Genomic DNA, 17,424 nt, shown 5'->3' with positions numbered 1-17,424 from the left:
ATTTATGATAAATGTAGTTGTTCAATTAATTTATATTGTAAATAACATGGTGTGTGGTGTCACACACAGAGGATCATGTTATCAGTACCTTATAAATTATAAACAGTAGCTCACGACCAAGATGGAAAGGAACAAACCATTAGAAGGTTGTAGTGTAATTAGGTATTAGTTTATCTTAACTATATAATTACACTAGTACACTTAAAGTGTATTGAGTAGGATCATTAGAGGTCGTTTCTTTTATACTGATTTTATAAAGGAACAAAGACCTCAGTTATTATGGAAGTGTGTGCTCTTAATCCTAATATAATAACAAGCACATATATTTGATATTTATTTCTTTAATTTATCAGTGAGTGAGATTTAGTTCGATAAATCAATAAGCTCGATAAGTTGGGAAATGATATCACTTATAGTGTATGCTGTTGATTATAGAAGGAAACTGTGTCCTAGTAATCTAGGTTGAGAATGTCCCCAAGAGGAGCTCATAAGGATTGTCATGTTAAACCCTACAGGTGGACTTAGTCCGACATGACGATAAGGTTGAGTGGTACTACTCTTAGACTAAGATATTAATTAAATGAGTTGTCAGTAACTCACTTAATTAGTGGACATTCGACATCTTAAACACAGGGAGACTAACACACTCATAATAAGAAGGAGCCCAAAATGTAATTTGGGATTGGTGCGGTAGTTCAATAATAGTTCTCTAGTGGAATGAATTATTATTGATAAAATTAAGTTGTGTGTTCGGGGCGAACACGGGAAGCTTAATTTTATCAGGAGACCAAAACCAATTCCTCCTCTCGGTCCCTATCGTAGCCTCTTGTATATAGAGATTTATACCCACCACATACCCACCTTCTTACCCATCCAATGGGGCCGGCCAAGCTAGCTTGGAACCCAAGCTAGGGCCGGCCAAGACCAAGTGGATGAGCCAAGTTGGTGGCCGGCCAAAGCTTGGGTCCCAAGCTTAGGTGGCCGACCACTAAAATATTAAAAAGGATTTTAATTAAAATTATTTCTTATGTGGATATCATGGTTTTAAAAGAGAGTTTAAAATTAAAAATTTTCTTTTATAGCTTTCTACAAAAGATTAAGAGAAGAGATTAATCTCTTTCCTTATTTGTAGATTAAAAGGATGGTTTTAATTTTTGGTAAAAACTTTCCTTATTTGTAAATCATCTACATGTTTAAAAGAGAGTTTAAAATTTGAAATCTTTCCTTATTTGTTGATTAAAAGGTGGATTTTAAATTTTAAGAAAACTTTCCTTTTTAACCATGTTCATGATTTAAAAGAGAGTTTAAAAATTAAATATTCTCTTTTATAAGTTTCTACATGAGATTAAGAAAAGATTTGATATCTTTCCTTATTTGTAGATTAAAAGAGATTTTAATTTTTAGAGATAACTTTCTTTTTATCTACATGTTTAAAAGAAAAATTTTAATTTATTAAATTTCCTTTTTATTAACCAATCATGAAGGGAAAATTTATTGGAGAAATTTTTTATAAATTTCTGGAAGCAAATAAGGAAGTTTTAATTTGTGTTTAAAATTTTATTTGCTTGGAGATTTTATTAGTGGCCGACCATTGTAAATTGAAAAGAGAAAATTGTTTTTAATTAAATAAATTTTCCTTTTCAATGGCAAAAGAATTAAGGAAGTTTTTATTAAATTTTCCTTATTTGCCAAGACCAAGGATTATAAAAGAGAGGGTAGAGGAGGCTTCATGACGAACAATTCTATTATTTTTCTCCCTCTTTTCTTCCTTGGTATGGCCGGCCCTTCCCTTTCTCTTCTCTCCATCTTTGTGGCCGAAACCTTCTTTTCTCTTGGAGATCAAATGGTGGCCGGATCTTAGCTTGGAGAAGAAGGAGAGAAAGCTTGCATCCCTTGGAGCTTGGTTGGTGGAAAAGGATCTTCTTCCTTTGAAAGTCTTGCTTGGCCGAAACTTGAAGGAAAGAAGAAGAAGGTGGTTTGGTGGTTCTCGTCTCAGAAGATCGTTGCCCACACAACGTCCGAGATTAGAAGAGGAATACGGTAGAAGATCAAGAGGTCTTTCTAAAAGGTATAACTAGTATTTTTCCTTTCCGCATCATACTAGTTATTTTTGGAAATAATACCAAATACAAGAGGCATGCGATTCTAGTAATTCGAATTTGTTTTCGATGTTGTGTTCTTTGTTTTTTTTCTTTTCCTTTTGATTTGATTGTTCCTTTCGGTTAACCTAAAGTTATTTTAGGAAATTAAATATTAGCTTTCCTTAAAAGGTTTTGTCTAGTCGGTGGTGGTTGCTCCCATATCCAAGAAGGCCATGTACCTCGCCACGTCAGTACTGGGAACCAATTATGGAAATTAATATTTAATGAAATTAATAACTTAGGTGATTTGGATCGAACGTGTTAAGTTCCGCAGGAGATCCAAGTCAAAACATAAAAGAACAAATAGATTAAACTTTGGATCAAACGTGTTAAGTTCCGCAGACGATCCAAGTTTAATTTAAAAGAACACATGGTAGGTAGGAAAAGGTTCAGACCTTTGTACAAAATTTTTGTACAGTGGAACCATTAGGTTTTCCGAGTAGCAACCAACACCAACAAGTAGCGTGATGAATTTATAACAAATGGTAAGGCCGAGTTCCATCTTATGAATGTGCTACTTGCTCAAGATCTTGAAAGAATTGGTGCCAACAAATTTGCCAAAGAACTTTGAGAAAAGTTTGGAACTCCACGAATAACCAAAAGAGGTAGAATCCAACTCTTTGATAGATATCAATTCATCATCAGAGGAATCCGAGTCCAAGGAAATCGCCAAGCTAGCACTAACTGCCATCCATATGCATGAAGATGACAAAAGCTCATCCGAGATGAGTATCAAGAGCAACGATGAAGATGGAGCATCAAACTATGAGTCTGATACGATAAACAAGGTACAGCTCCTACCTCCCGATCAATTATATGATGCAGTTAAAATATTATCTAGAAGTCTTTGTAAAAATAGGATCAAATATTGAAAATCTAAAAAAGAAACTATGCATGTTTGTTATAAACATTTTGATAAGCTCAAATTTGAGAATGCAAAGTTAAAACATAAAATATAATTATTAGAAAAAGATTTAGCAAACTCGAAGTTCAAATTTCTCATAATTTTCAAATTCTAAAAATTATAGAAGACTTAATTGGCATTTAAGGAATTATAAGAGTCAAATTATAAAAATTCCTAGAAATAATGCCCCTAGAAAATTTTTGATAAATCTAATAGGTAGAAATTTATTTTGGATTGCTAAATTATGCTTAATCTAATTAAATTAATTTTTATACATGAAAAAAAATTAGTTTAATTTTATTATTGTTTGCAAAATTGATTATCTCATACACCTTCTATTTACTTTTTATGTAAAATTTCTATTTTCGGTGAAAAATAAAGATGTTATCTACTAACAGTTTTTTTAAAAAAAATTTCGGACAATTATATTATTTTTTTAAAAAAATACTTTTGAAAAATGAATTTTAACGATTTGAAATGTTTCAAAAATTAGTTTTTAAAAAACTTAATTTTTCAATGATAATGAAGTTTGTTTTGTGTTAGATAAAATTTTTTTCAAGATTTTTTGATGATTATATAATATTTTATAATTTTTTTTTATCAAAAAATAAAATTTTAAAATTTAAATTTTTTCATAGATTAATTTTGAAGATGATTTTTCAGAAAATTGCTATTGTATTTTGAATGTTTAGGAAAATTAGCTAGATTTTAAGACTCGAAAACTATTTTTAAATATTTATTTTTGAAAATAACTTTTCAAAATTTTTTGTTACGATTAAATAACAATATTTTTTGAATGAAATTTTTACCATGTCTTCAAATACTTATGATTGTCATTTACAAAATTTTTTAGGATTTTTTAATACTTTTAAATATTTTTTAAATTGTTTTTCTAAAATTGTAGGATTATTTGATTAAAAATTATTTCTTTGAAAATTAATTTTGGTAAAAATGAAAATTACTGGAAATTCTGTTTCAAACCCTAAAAAATCTTACCAATATTTTTCTAATCTTTTTTTTTATATTTTCTCTGATTTTTTGATGTGATTAAAAGGAGAAAAAATTAGAGATTAAGTTAAGGGGATTTCATAATTTTGTTAAAATGATTATAATTTTTTTTGTAATAATTGCACATTTATTTTGATTAAAATTATTTTATTATTTTGATTTAATCCTTGCTTAACTTGAGTTGATGCACATCAAAAAGGAAGAGATTGTAAGTACTTCGAGTGAGTTTTGATGTGATAAATTGAGTTAAGTTAGGTTTTACAGTTTGATATCTTATGTTTAAGTGTGTAGGGACTTAGAAACACAAGAAGTCGAGCGGAAGACACAACTAGTATGAATAATGACACGTGAAGTGAGTCGACGAGTTCGGGGTGCTGTGGAAGAGTACATCAACGAATGAGAAGAACACACGTCGGACTTTTGAGGAATGAGAAGCTAGGGAGGAAGACTACTAGAGGAGAAGACTAGAGTTGCGTTCGGGTGATCTCAACTCTGGATGACCGGAGAATCATCTAAGCAACCGGACAAGGAAATGGTCAACTTTAAAGTTGATCATGTCTAGCTGCCCGGACCAGGTCCAAGCGCTCGGACCAAGTCTAGGTCCAGGTGCACGAACCAGGTCTAGGCGCCCATACCAGGTCCAAGCGCTCGGACCAAGTCCAGGCGCCTAGACCAGGTCCAAGCACTCGTACCAGGTTCAAGCGCCTAGACTAGTTCCAGGCACCCAGACTAGTTCCAGGCGCCCAGAGCAGTATCGGCTAATTGTTTGAGTCATTGTAGTGAGGATTAGACAGGAGTCTATGTCAGTAAGACTCCAAGCGCCCGAACCGTGTCCAGGCGCCCGGGAATCGATAAACAGTTGACGAAGAACCTTTGTGAAGTGGATTGATGTGATCAAGTCCGGGCGCCCGGAATAGGTCCAGACGCCCGAGAGCTACCATGTCAGCCAATAGCTACACTCGACCAGTGGACTATAAATAGAGTCCTGGATCTCAAAGTTCAGACAACACACTCATTTTAAACGTTTGTAATCTGTTTAGTTGCTAGTGCTTTCAATGCTTGTAATAGTCTACTCTTCCTTCATCAAAGGAGTTTTGTTTAGTAAGCTTATATTTGCTTTGGATTAACAACCACTCAAGTTGTAACTAAGTAAATCTTGAGTCTCTTACTTTCCTTTTATGATATTATTTTTAATTATCTAATGTGTGTTTATTTTTACTAAGTTTAGAAGAAATAGAAAGTGCTAACTTTAATTCTAGCTGGCCTTCATCGGGACCTACAGCTATTAGCGATCCAGGCGAGTTACGTTAAGATCAGGGTTGATCCTTCTCTAGGCGATTAGAGGACCTCAGGTTGATCTGAGAACATGGATAACATTGTGTACTAGATAGACGTTGCAGTCACATCGGTACCCCTAGGCGACTAGGGAGTCTTAGGTTGACTGAAGGGTGCCACATTAACAATAGAAGAGGGTATAAAGAGTTTCAAGGTAGAGCTTTGAAATATACTCATTCACTCAATTCCTTTCGTTCTTGTGCTCATGCTCTCGTGCTTTCTGTGCTGTGACACGTTGCAACCTCGTGCTTTAGTTCTAATCGGCAACACCTAGCGTAATCTTTCTTAATTATTTTTTGTGTTGCCATATCTATTTTTTATTTGTTATTACTTTTTAGAATCCTTTGTGTAATGTTTCTTCACCTTTCTAGAGGCTTTCTGGAAATGAGAAATTAAGAAATAAGAATCAATTTTTATTATTGTTGCGCATGTCTATCTCTGCTTTAATTGATAATATGCTATACATGTTTTACATGTTTACATTGTGATAATCTAATTGATTAAATTTGTGATAAGTTAACTATTACATTATTTCCACTGTGCTACTTTACTTTTAGTTATTTTTAGTTATTTTTTTCAGTTTGTAAAATTTTTATTGCTATTCATCCTCCTCTAGTGCCGAGTTCGATCTTACAATTTAGTATCAAAGCGAGTTGAGCTGAAAGTAATTAGGAAACTTTGGTTAGGTACATGTTTAAGTTGGGTAAGGAGTACCCTACCTAGTGCATCTAGTCATGTGGAACTAGTTGAAGCTAACTCATCCTACTCTAAACCAATTAGACTAAGGAGTTGTATTAAAATTAATTTAGTGCTAGATTCTTAACTTTGTCTTAGGAAGTCGTCGTTGTTCTGATCAAGAAGGCCCCTGTGCCTCACCACTACCTGGAAGCTAATTTAAGAAACTCTTGCTCAGTTAGCCCAAAGCAAAACCTGAATGTAATATAGGATGAACTTTGTGCTTTGAGTTGGAACAAATCAATTAAATCAATTATTAATCCAAGCCTAGTCCAAACCCAATTCAAATCCTAATTATAACCATAGAAACCCAAACCTTGTCCCAGACCTTAACTACAACTTAAACAAATTTGTGTGCTCTTATATTAGCAACTAACCCAAGATTTACAAGAATTTTGGAGAAATGTCTTTGTAGGAAGGATATAACACAACCCCCCTTCCCCACTTCAAGGGCAATAACTTTGCCTATTAGAAAGGTAGGATGGAATACTCTCATGAATGAGATAGAAGACTATTTGATAATAAAGGTTGACTTTTAACTACCTACAAATGAACCAGTTGACCATAACAACAAGACAAGTGATAATAAAAGAAAGGCTCAAGCCAATGCTAGAGCCATAATAGCACTGCAATGCGAGCTAACTTAGGAACAACTGAGTAAAGTTGGACCATCCAGTAGCGCTAAACAACTCTAGGAAAAATTGATTTAATTGCATGAAGGTTTAGCTGATTCACAAACTACTAAAAATGATTTGCTACTAAGTCGGCTCTAAAGAATCCAATAGAAAGAACATGAAATAATAAGTCATCTCCACACCCGCTTCAAAGAGATCTTGAACGACATCCACGTAATAGGCAAACAAGCACTACAACAAAATTGTTAAAAGACAACACCATAAAGACAACGGTTTTAGAAGAAACTGTTGTTAATTTGGTAAAAGACAACGATTTTTAGCAAAACCGTTGTCTTTGAGCGCCTGAAAAAAATAAAAGACAACAGTTTTATAAAAACCGTTGTTGTTGAACGACTTTTTGTAAAATCAACAACACCTTTTACAACAGTTTTCTAAAACTGTTGTCTTTAAACATTTTTTTAGGGGTCAAAGACAACAGTTTTAATAAACCGTTGTCTGACTTTATTCTTTCGCCGTTTTCCCCCTTCGTCGTTTTTGTTGTAGCAGTGGTCGAAAAATTTTTGGCGCACTATTTTCCCCCCTCAGCCTACCTGAACCCTAAACCTCTCTCCTCGTATGATCTTTCTCTCATATGGCTCTAGGCGTTGCCTCTGCCTCGGCCGCATCCCAACCCTCGTCGTCTCCTCCCCCGATGCTGCCCGGGATGTCCTCCGCACCCACGATCACATCTGTGTTAGGATCGATGGTCGCGGCTAGAGAGGGGGGGTGTGAATAGCCGACCCCAAATCTTCGCGTTTCTTCCTACGATTAGGGTTAGCGCAGCGGAAATGAAACCGTAGAAACGAAAAGGAAGAAGACAAACCTCAAACTCGATGGATGTAACGAGGTTTGGAGGTGATACTCCTACTCCTCGGCGTGTCCGTAAGGTGGACGAGCCCTATCAATCCGTCGGTGGATGAGTCCCCGGAGAACCGGCTAATAAATACTCCTTGTGGGTGGAGAAACCTCACCACAATAGCTTGCAACAGCAATATGGAAATACAAAGAAGAGCAAGAACAAAATACACAATGAATGTACAAATACTCGCTTGCCTTCTCGTCGACTGAAGTCCCGGATGAAGCACCAACTTCACGGACGAATGCCAACAAGCAACTTCGGAGCTCAGCAAAGCTCAAGAGCACAGCTTTCAGAAGAACAGCAGCTCAGTTCAGAGGAGGAAGAAGAAGGAAGAAGTGAGAGCTCATCTGTAGAAGCCCTCAGCCTCTTTTATACCTGCATCCACCTGCGAAGAAGAAGCCAGAAGACTATTGTGAGCCAACGGATAATTCTGGACCGATCAGGCTTCAGCCTGATCGGTCCAGGGAACCTCTGATCGGTCCCCGGACCGATCCCACCTCTCTGTAAGAGAGGTGGCTGCGTCTCTGATCGATCGTGGAGACCGATCAGACTCCCTGCTGATCGGTCCCCAGACTGATCAGTTCACTCACAGAAAGTTGGCTCAACTCCTCTGATCGGTCTCCAGACCGATCAGATGACTTACAGAACCCTTCTGTTTGTTATCTGATCGGTCACCAGACCGATCAGATACTCAGGCGTATCGCTGGATCGGTCACCAGACCGATCCAGGTTTAGAGCTCCAGCCCTAAACCCTAAATGGTCCTGAGAACGAGCTACCGAGCCCTCTCTTGACCTAGTCCGGAGAACGAGCTACCGAGCCCTCTCCGACTTTCCGTGCCAAGTCTCCAACTTGGTCTTCTCCGTGCCAAGTCTCCATACTTGGACTTTTCCCGTGCCAAGCTCCTTGCTTGGACTTTTCACCAGATGTCTGGTCAACCTTGACCCATCTGGATTTCCCTTGCCTGGCTTCACTCACCAGGACTTCCAAACTGCCTAGCTTCACTCACTAGGTCTTTCCCTTGCCTGGTTTCACTCACCAGGTCTTCCCAACTGCCTAGCTTCACTCACCAGGACTTTCTCCAATTGCCTGGCTTCACTCACCAGGACTTTCACTTTCACCTAGCTTCACTCACTAGGATTTTCACCTGGCTTCACTCACCAGGATTTCCCGACTGCCTGGCTTCACTCATCAGGACTTTCCGAACTGCCTGGCTTCACTCACCAGGACTTTCCGAACTGCCTAACATCCCAGTTAGGACTTCCTAGTCAAGTATCCGGTCAACCTTGACCTACTTGACTCTTTTTCATCCAACCTGATCAGACCCTGATCAATATCTCTCCGCATGGACAACTGCACCTGCATTGTCCATGTCTACATGTCTTTCTGTATTGTCAAACATCGAAACCATGACCAAGGTTTACGCTTGGTCAACTAGGTCAACCTTGACCTACTGGAAATTGCACCAACAATCTCCTCCTTTTTGATGTTTGACAATACCTTTAAGTTAGGCTAATCCAATAGCCTCAACATTCTTTATGCCACTAGGTAATGAAACATAAGTTACAACCTTACATTCTCCTTCTAAGAAGGCAACCTCCTTCTTAGATAATGAAGGTCTAACTTAAACCCTTCATTCTCCCCCTATTGGCACACATCAACAAACTCTCCCCCTGAAGAGTAAGTTATCGTTGTTCACAACTTCACTCGTTGTGAACAACAAACTCTCCCACTAACTCCAATGTTCTTCCTTGAACATTCTCTAGACATTCTCTATTCTCCTCAAACTCCATGAGACATTCTCCCCCTTTTTGACACACATCAAAAAGAGTGAATCAAGGTCAAGAGTTTCTTCCTAATGAAAGTCCCATACCTTTCATTGAAACCCTTAATTTCCCCCTTGACACTAGAGTCAACAATTAACTTAGTGATAATCCCATATCACTTAAGTCTTTTAGGAGTAAAAACTCCCCCTAAAAGTCAACTCCCCCTTGACTAATAGGTAAAACTCCCCCTAAAGGTCAACTCCCCCTTGACCATTGCACCAACAATGTCTTGGAGAGTTTCAACCCTTTAGAAATCCAAAACACCAACTTCATTGCTGAAATTTCAGAAATTTCAGACAGCACAGTCGAAACTGGCACGCCCTGATCGGTCACCAGACCGATCAGGTCACCAGACCGATCAGATCTTCCCTGGATCAGTCACAGTGACCGATCCACAACTGCCTGGACCGATCAGACTCCCTTCTGATCGGTCCATAACCTCTGATATCAATTTCTGAATTTTCTTCCGAAATTCAGAAACCCCTACAAAATTCCAGAAAATTCCAGAAATTATAAAACTTTGAGGATACATTCCTCATAACATATACTATCAAGGAAAAATAGTTTTCTATGAAAATAGCTTCCATTTTTCAATCTTGATACAAAGTTCACAAGTCTTTGAAATAGCTCAAAGTTAACTCATCTTTGTATCACCTTGTTCAATGATGAATGCTATCACTAGAAAAGCTTCATCAAGATTTTTCAAATCAACTTTGAAATGATTTTAAACCATTTAATTTAGGACCACAATCTTAGGGCTAAATGTACATGACTTGTACACAAGCTTTCCCTATGATCCTCCAATTAGAATTAGGCTCATCTAGGTACAAGAACTATGCACCTTGATCCTAACTCACAATCCTAATATCTCACACACATCTAAGGTGTATCAAACACATCCAAGTCAATTTTGATGTGAGATATGGGTTTAGGTTAGCTTAATCTAAGTTCTCATGCATTTTTCTAAATAACAATTTGATCTCCATATCAAATTATGTTTTAGTCCTTAAATCAATTTCATTGATCATTAATGCACAAGATGATGACATGACATATAATTGTATCATAAATGGAAACATGTGCCAATGTCATGATGTCATGGCATAAAGTATGAAACTTAAATAAAGCATGACATTTAACTAACCTAAGCATTATCATGACATTTTAAATGATCATAAAATAAATATGATGTCATGACATGACATATGGCAAACAATATATGGCAAATAACACATAAAGGTATAGAAAATACCTAATTCTAGCCTTAGTTGTCATTTTTGATAATTTTGATCATTTTGCCATAGGTTCTATATTCCTAAGTGTAATAGACCTAGCATCTTATACCAAAGATTTTTAGATCACTATGTGCCAATTAGATTGACTCTAGAAAACTCCTCAAATTTGATTGGCACATTCTAATCACCTTAGGAATAATTCTTAATTTCATTTTCAAGGCTTGATTATACCTTGAAAAATCCTAAAGTGCCACCTTTTGCCATGATTAGGTTAACTACCTATTCAAGTAAGGTTGGCACACCCTAACTAATCTAGCTGATGGAATCACGCTCCTAGGAACCCAATACCTATTGGAGCTCATTGGGTTCACTAAGTATTCACTAGGGATGACTTCCCTAGCAACCCTTCTAATGACCCTCCTAGGCTTTGAAGCCTTGGTCATTTGGGACTCATCAATATCAACTCTAGGGGTGACTCCCCTTGTCACCTTGGTGATGGTCTTCCTTGCCCTAGATTTTGTTCCATAATCTAATGGAACATTGTGATAAGTGGGCTTGACCACTTGGGACTTAGGTTTGTGACCCAAACCTTTCATGTCCTTGGGCTTTGGTTTTTGCCCCTTAGACCCTATATTTGACTTTTCCAAATTTTTAAGGGTCTTTTCTAACATGTCAAGTCTTGACCTCAAGACTTGATTTTCCTTCTTTAATACCTCAAGACTTGATTTGTCATTTTTCTTTGAGGCATTCCTAGGCATGTGTCTAGTTGATTTGGGATTCCTACCTAGGTTTTCCTTAGCCTTAGATGGGTTAATTCTAGGGTTGGCTTTCCTAGTGTTATCCTTATCTAGGCTCACATGTTTGGCACCTAAGCATGTGTATCGATTTCTAATGTTATCATGCTTACCATTATTAACAATAGCAATAAGGCTACTAGCATGTGTCTTATTAGAATTGCGATAATGTGCCTTAAAGAATACCTTAGGGTTTGCCTTAGCTCCCCCTATAGATGTGCTTGGTCTCTTGTCCTTGTGAGGTTGCCTCCCCCTCGGACATTGACTTCTATAATGTCCCCTTCGCTTGCATTGGAAGCACACCACGTGCTCCTTGCTCTTGCGTTTCGGGACTCCGGCTTCCTTGACCTTTGGTGCCGGTGGAGTCTTCCTAATCCTCTTTGGACATTTACTCTTGTAATGTCCAAATTCCCTACACTCAAAGCACATTATGTGTAATTTGCTAGAAACTAAATGGCTTGAGTTACCTAGAGTTGAGGATGGATGAACGCTCTCTCCTTCATCCCTTCCGGAGGTAGAAGCTTCTTCTTCTTGCTCCGAACTTGAAGAAGAACTCTCTTCCTCTTCTTCTTTAGATGTTGAGTGGCCCTCAACTTCTAAATCCATTCCTCCATGAAGTGAGCTACTTGGCTCACTTGACTCCTCTTCATGACTTGAAGTGGAGTTCTCCTCATGGAACTTTGCCAAGTTGTTCCACAACTCCTTGGCATCGTTATATCCACCTATCCTACACAAAACATCATTAGGTAAAGAAAATTCAAAAATTTTCAATACCTCATCGTTGACTAGGGATTGGTGGACTTGTTCCTTGGTCCACTCCTTCTTCTCTAGGGTTTCTCCTTTCTTGTCCATCGGAGGCTTGAAACCTAATTGAACACAACTCCAATTTTCAAGGTTAGTCATAAGAAAGTACTTCATTCTTACCTTCCAAAACGCGAAGTCGTCGCAATCGTAGAAAGGTGGAATTGTGACGTCTTCTCCAAATAACTCCATTCTCTAGCTCGTGCTCCCCCGGGTGTTGATCCAACGAAGAGCGACCTTGCTCTGATATCACTTGTTAGGATCGATGGTCGCGGCTAGAGAGGGGGGTGTGAATAGCCGACCCCAAATCTTCGCGTTTCTTCCTACGATTAGGGTTAGCGCAGCGGAAATGAAACCGTAGAAATGAAAAGGAAGAAGACAAACCTCAAACTCGATGGATGTAACGAGGTTCGGAGGTGATACTCCTACTCCTCGGCGTGTCCGTAAGGTGGACGAGCCCTATCAATCCGTCGGTGGATGAGTCCCCGGAGAACCGGCTAATAAATACTCCTTGTGGGTGGAGAAACCTCACCACAATAGCTTGCAACAGCAATATGGAAATACAAAGAAGAGCAAGAACAAAATACACAATGAATGTACAAATACTCGCTTGCCTTCTCGTCGACTGAAGTCCCGGATGAAGCACCAACTTCACGGACGAATGCCAACAAGCAACTCAGTCGAAGAAGCTCACCCGAAGCTTCGGAGCTCAGCAAAGCTCAAGAGCACAGCAGTGAAGAAGCAGAAGCTTCGGACCAGAAGAAGAGTGAGAGCTTTTTGCACTGTAGAAGCCCTTAGCCCTCTTATACCTGTATCCACCTGCGAAGAAGAAGCCAGAAGACAGAAGACCGTTGGCTCACAACGGATAGTTCTGGACCGATCAGGCTGAAGCCTGATCGGTCCAGGGCACCTCTGATCGGTCCTGGGGACCGATCAGGCCCCAGTCTGATCGGTCCCCGGACCGATCCCACCTCTCTGTAAGAGAGGTGGCTGCGTCTCTGATCGATCGTGGAGACCGATCAGACTCCCTGCTGATCGGTCCCCAGACTGATCAGTTCACTCACAGAAAGTTGGCTCAACTCCTCTGATCGGTCTCCAGACCGATCAGATGACTTACAGAACCCTTCTGTTTGTTATCTGATCGGTCACCAGACCGATCAGATACTCAGGCGTATCGCTGGATCGGTCACCAGACCGATCCAGGTTTAGAGCTCCAGCCCTAAACCCTAAATGGTCCTGAGAACGAGCTACCGAGCCCTCTCTTGACCTAGTCCGGAGAACGAGCTACCGAGCCCTCTCCGACTTTCCGTGCCAAGTCTCCAACTTGGTCTTCTCCGTGCCAAGTCTCCATACTTGGACTTTTCCCGTGCCAAGCTCCCTGCTTGGACTTTTCACCAGATGTCTGGTCAACCTTGACCCATCTGGATTTCCCTTGCCTGGCTTCACTCACCAGGACTTCCAAACTGCCTAGCTTCACTCACTAGGTCTTTCCCCTGCCTGGTTTCACTCACCAGGTCTTCCCAACTGCCTAGCTTCACTCACCAGGACTTTCTCCAACTGCCTGGCTTCACTCACCAGGACTTTCACTTTCACCTAGCTTCACTCACTAGGATTTCACCTGGCTTCACTCACCAGGATTTCCCGACTGCCTGACTTCACTCATCAGGACTTTTCGAACTGCCTGGCTTCACTCACCAGGACTTTTCGAACTGCTTAACATCCCAGTTAGGACTTCCCAGACAAGTATCCGGTCAACCTTGACCTACTTGACTCTTCTTCATCCAACCTGATCAGACCCTGATCAGTATCTCTCCGCATGGACAACTGCACCTGCATTGTCCATGTCTACATGTCTTTCTGTATTGTCAAACATCGAAACCATGACCAAGGTTTACGCTTGGTCAACTAGGTCAACCTTGACCTACTGGAAATTGCACCAACAATCTGTGCCAGCCGCTCCTCCACCACCGTCACCTGCATCCTCCTCGATGGTTGCAGCGACATGGCCTTCGCCCCCTACGGTGATGAGTGGAGGCAACGCCGACAGATATGCACCCTCCACCTACTGAGCCCCAAGATGGTACAGTCCTACGCTCTGGTTCGCGAGCAGGAGGTGGCCACCATGGTTGCCGCCATCTGCTCCCGTGGATCGGCAGCGGAGATCGACATGTCCCCCGTCCTGTTTGCCTTCTCCAACGACATCTTGTGTCGGATAGTCACGGGGAAGAAGTTCGAAGGGAAGAAAGGGTTGTTCTCGAAGCTCATCTCAGAGAACTCGGTGCTGCTGGCCAAGATTTATCTCGGGGATTACCTCCCGTGGCTCGGTTGGGTGGATTGGTTGCTCGGCAAGGTGGCGTGAGTGAAGAAGAACCATAAGAGGTGGGACGATCTGCTGGATCAGGTTATCAAGGAACATGAAGAGCGAGTGTCGTCGCATGATGAGAAAGATTTCGTAGATGTTTTGATCTCCCTTCAGAAGGATCCCGTGTTGGAATCCATCCTCACTCCGGAAGTCATCAAGGCGCTTCTTCAGGTAGATTAATTCTTCCTCTGCTCAACTTCCACAGCAAATAGGTCGAATAGCCGAACCGTATGAGGACATTCCCTAATACATTTTTAGGGAATTTCTTCTTGTGAGACAATTATTTTTTCAAAACAATCTTAAAAACTTTATTGACTTGGACTAGTGGTTTTAATGTTCAGAGGTTATATGTGGAAAATTGTTCAATAAAGTATAGAAACGCAGTGGTGTTATTTTGGTCTGTGGTAGATCAGCATCGACACTACATCTCCATATATAAATGTATTGTCTAAGTTCCAATATGAATGGTTATATCACACTTTATACGGTTTAAAAGTAATTTAGATTTACTCTTTATTTGTATTACATTTGCTGATTTCTTAAATTTACATCACCAAAAGATTAGAGCTTGGAATTCCAGAATTCACAAGTGCAAGGACGGAAGTTGTTTATATATGGTTATCCTTTTAGAGTATCTAGTAAGTCATTTCCTTATCTGATCTCCGAGCAACCATTGAGAAGAGTACAATACTGTGGAACGCTTTAATCTTCTATGAGATGTTGTACTTGATTTGCACTAACCACTCAAATTCATTGAACCTAACTCTTTGAAGCAAAAAACACTACAACTATGTAGGATTCTTAGCATATATGATCCTTGTGAGATAAATGAATTATCTTTCATACAGTTAATTATCATATATGTATGCTAGTTAACCACAATTTGGCTTGGAATACAGGTGGAAATTCCTGCCTCTGCATATTTCTTTTGTATTTCTTCTGTTGCAGCAACAGTCTTCTTTTGTATCGTGTATTCTAGTATATTTTCGATCCTAAATTTTGCCCAGTAATTCCTGCCTCTGCGTTTCTATACTTTATTGAACAATTCCCATTCCAATAAGGATTTAACTAAAAGAACAATCCATTCCATTCAATTCCAAGTTCATCCCCCATTGGAATCTTTCACCATCCTTGGGATCGCAAAACCCCACATCCATGCCTTGCTAGTTTCCTCCTGTCTGAACTCCTTGCCTCTGACACCTTCCTTACACACATTGCTTCTCTAGTCGATAACAACAAAAGGAAATTGGAGCTACAGGAAGGCAACAAGTTTTGTTTTAATTTTTTTTATTTCTATTATTGTTTTTGTTTATGGTGGTGCACCTGTCACAGGGAGTGGCTAATGTGTTGAAGTTGCTTCCTTTTCTGTATTTTTTTTGTTTTTCTTCTCCTCATGTGCCTTTCTTATTGAAGGTGTACCTGCCCGTTTTCTTCGGTGTGGTTGGTAGTCCAGCCAGGGAGGGAAGTTTTGGAGAGAAGCTGAGTTCGGTTGGGGACTGGAAATTGGAAAAGGGATTTCTTTTAGCTAGGTGCATAATATCATTCTAATGCAGTGGGACTGCTTTGGTAGAAGTAGCATCAGGGGCACTGATGGTGAAGGGTGAATGCTGGCGTGTTTGTCAGGAAATATTGTAGAACAAATTAAAGGAGGTAAGTATTTTGCTAAACCCTAATCTAATTTCTGGCCCGAGTGTTCTGGTTCTATTTCGGATTTTGTAGTTGCAGGAAGAGAAATATGTCAGCAAAGTTTCTATAAGCATTTGCTGCTGATCATGACAATCCAGAGTTGCAGAGGCAAATAGGGTGCATGACTGGAATCTTCCAAATGTTCGACCGACAACAAATTCTCACTGGAAGGCGTTTGAATGTTAGTAGTGGCCACAACCACAAAACTCTCCCTTCCGGTAACATTTTTTCCCTTCCCTTCCATTGTTTGATACAGTTTGTTTCAAAAACTGAGACTACTGTTACTTAGAATTCATAAGTCTTCCCATAAAGAAGACATTATAGATGTCTTCTTGTTTATACTACTGTTACTTAGTATTCATAAGTCTTCCTAAAAACTTTATTGTTTTAAAAATATTATTATCTTTCTTATTTATTGAATATAGATGTCTCTACTATTATGACTGTGTGTCCTGGACTAGTGGTTGGCTTTCTACTTGCAAATCAAAATGTCAAGGATGCATACCAACTGGATTGGAACAAGGTGATTAAGAATTTGTTCTTTATTTTTATTTTCTAGGTTATTGAATGCCTATATATAATATACCTATTGAGGCAGCTTGTTTTAGCTTGCTTGTTTCATTCTTCATATTATGTCTACTAAGATTATTTTTTTCACTGCTTGTTGTTGCTAGGCTAGAAGAGCTTTGAAAATTCGAGAGTGAAGACAACTCATACAAATCAAGAATTTAAAATCATTGGGATAAGTGGCAAGCCTTGCAAAGATGAAATGTAAGTTTTTCCGAGTTGTGTTGTTTCATTATTTGTTAGCATTTTGCAATCAATTGGCTTATAAGAATTTTTGAACCATATGCAATGAAGCATTATTTTAAAAACTAGGAGAAGCTGCTTTTATATACCAAATCGTTGTAATGAAGAATTTTTGAACCATATGTAATGAAGCATTTCACTACAAAGATATACCAAATCACTGTCAACATTTCAATGAGCTTCCTTGGTGGAAAAGTCAAGGTTGAAGCCTCAACAACGAATGAGTGTCCTCAGTGAGGTATGTGCGGATCTTTAA

General features: G+C 39.1%; 1 protein-coding gene across 1 annotated transcript; it reads left to right on the top strand.

Annotated features, from left to right (window-relative positions):
• The first annotated feature begins 14,312 nt into the window (after positions 1–14,312).
• LOC121995104 (cytochrome P450 71A26-like) lies at positions 14,313–16,276 on the top strand. The gene is made up of 4 exons (XM_042548932.1): positions 14,313–14,660; positions 14,712–14,843; positions 16,086–16,160; positions 16,226–16,276. Exons 1-4 carry the CDS (start codon positions 14,313–14,315, stop codon positions 16,274–16,276), a joined length of 606 nt encoding a protein of 201 aa, XP_042404866.1.
• The last annotated feature ends 1,148 nt before the right edge of the window (positions 16,277–17,424 follow it).

This window comes from Zingiber officinale, chromosome 6A (assembly GCF_018446385.1).
Source record: "Zingiber officinale cultivar Zhangliang chromosome 6A, Zo_v1.1, whole genome shotgun sequence".
NCBI classification, from domain to species: domain Eukaryota; kingdom Viridiplantae; phylum Streptophyta; class Magnoliopsida; order Zingiberales; family Zingiberaceae; genus Zingiber; species Zingiber officinale.
The sequence above is the reverse complement of the archived record's forward strand: the minus strand, read 5'-3'. Positions and strand labels throughout refer to the sequence as shown.

Bases quoted from the DNA above. Each gene is read 5' to 3' on its own strand.
- LOC121995104 (XM_042548932.1), top strand. From the start codon at position 14,313: ATGGCCTTCGCCCCCTACGGTGATGAGTGGAGGCAACGCCGACAGATA. The intron at 14,661-14,711 runs GTGGCGTGAGTG...CTGCTGGATCAG, and splicing joins TGGATTGGTTGCTCGGCAAG to GTTATCAAGGAACATGAAGA. The intron at 16,161-16,225 runs GTTGGGGACTGG...ATTCTAATGCAG, and splicing joins TTGGAGAGAAGCTGAGTTCG to TGGGACTGCTTTGGTAGAAG.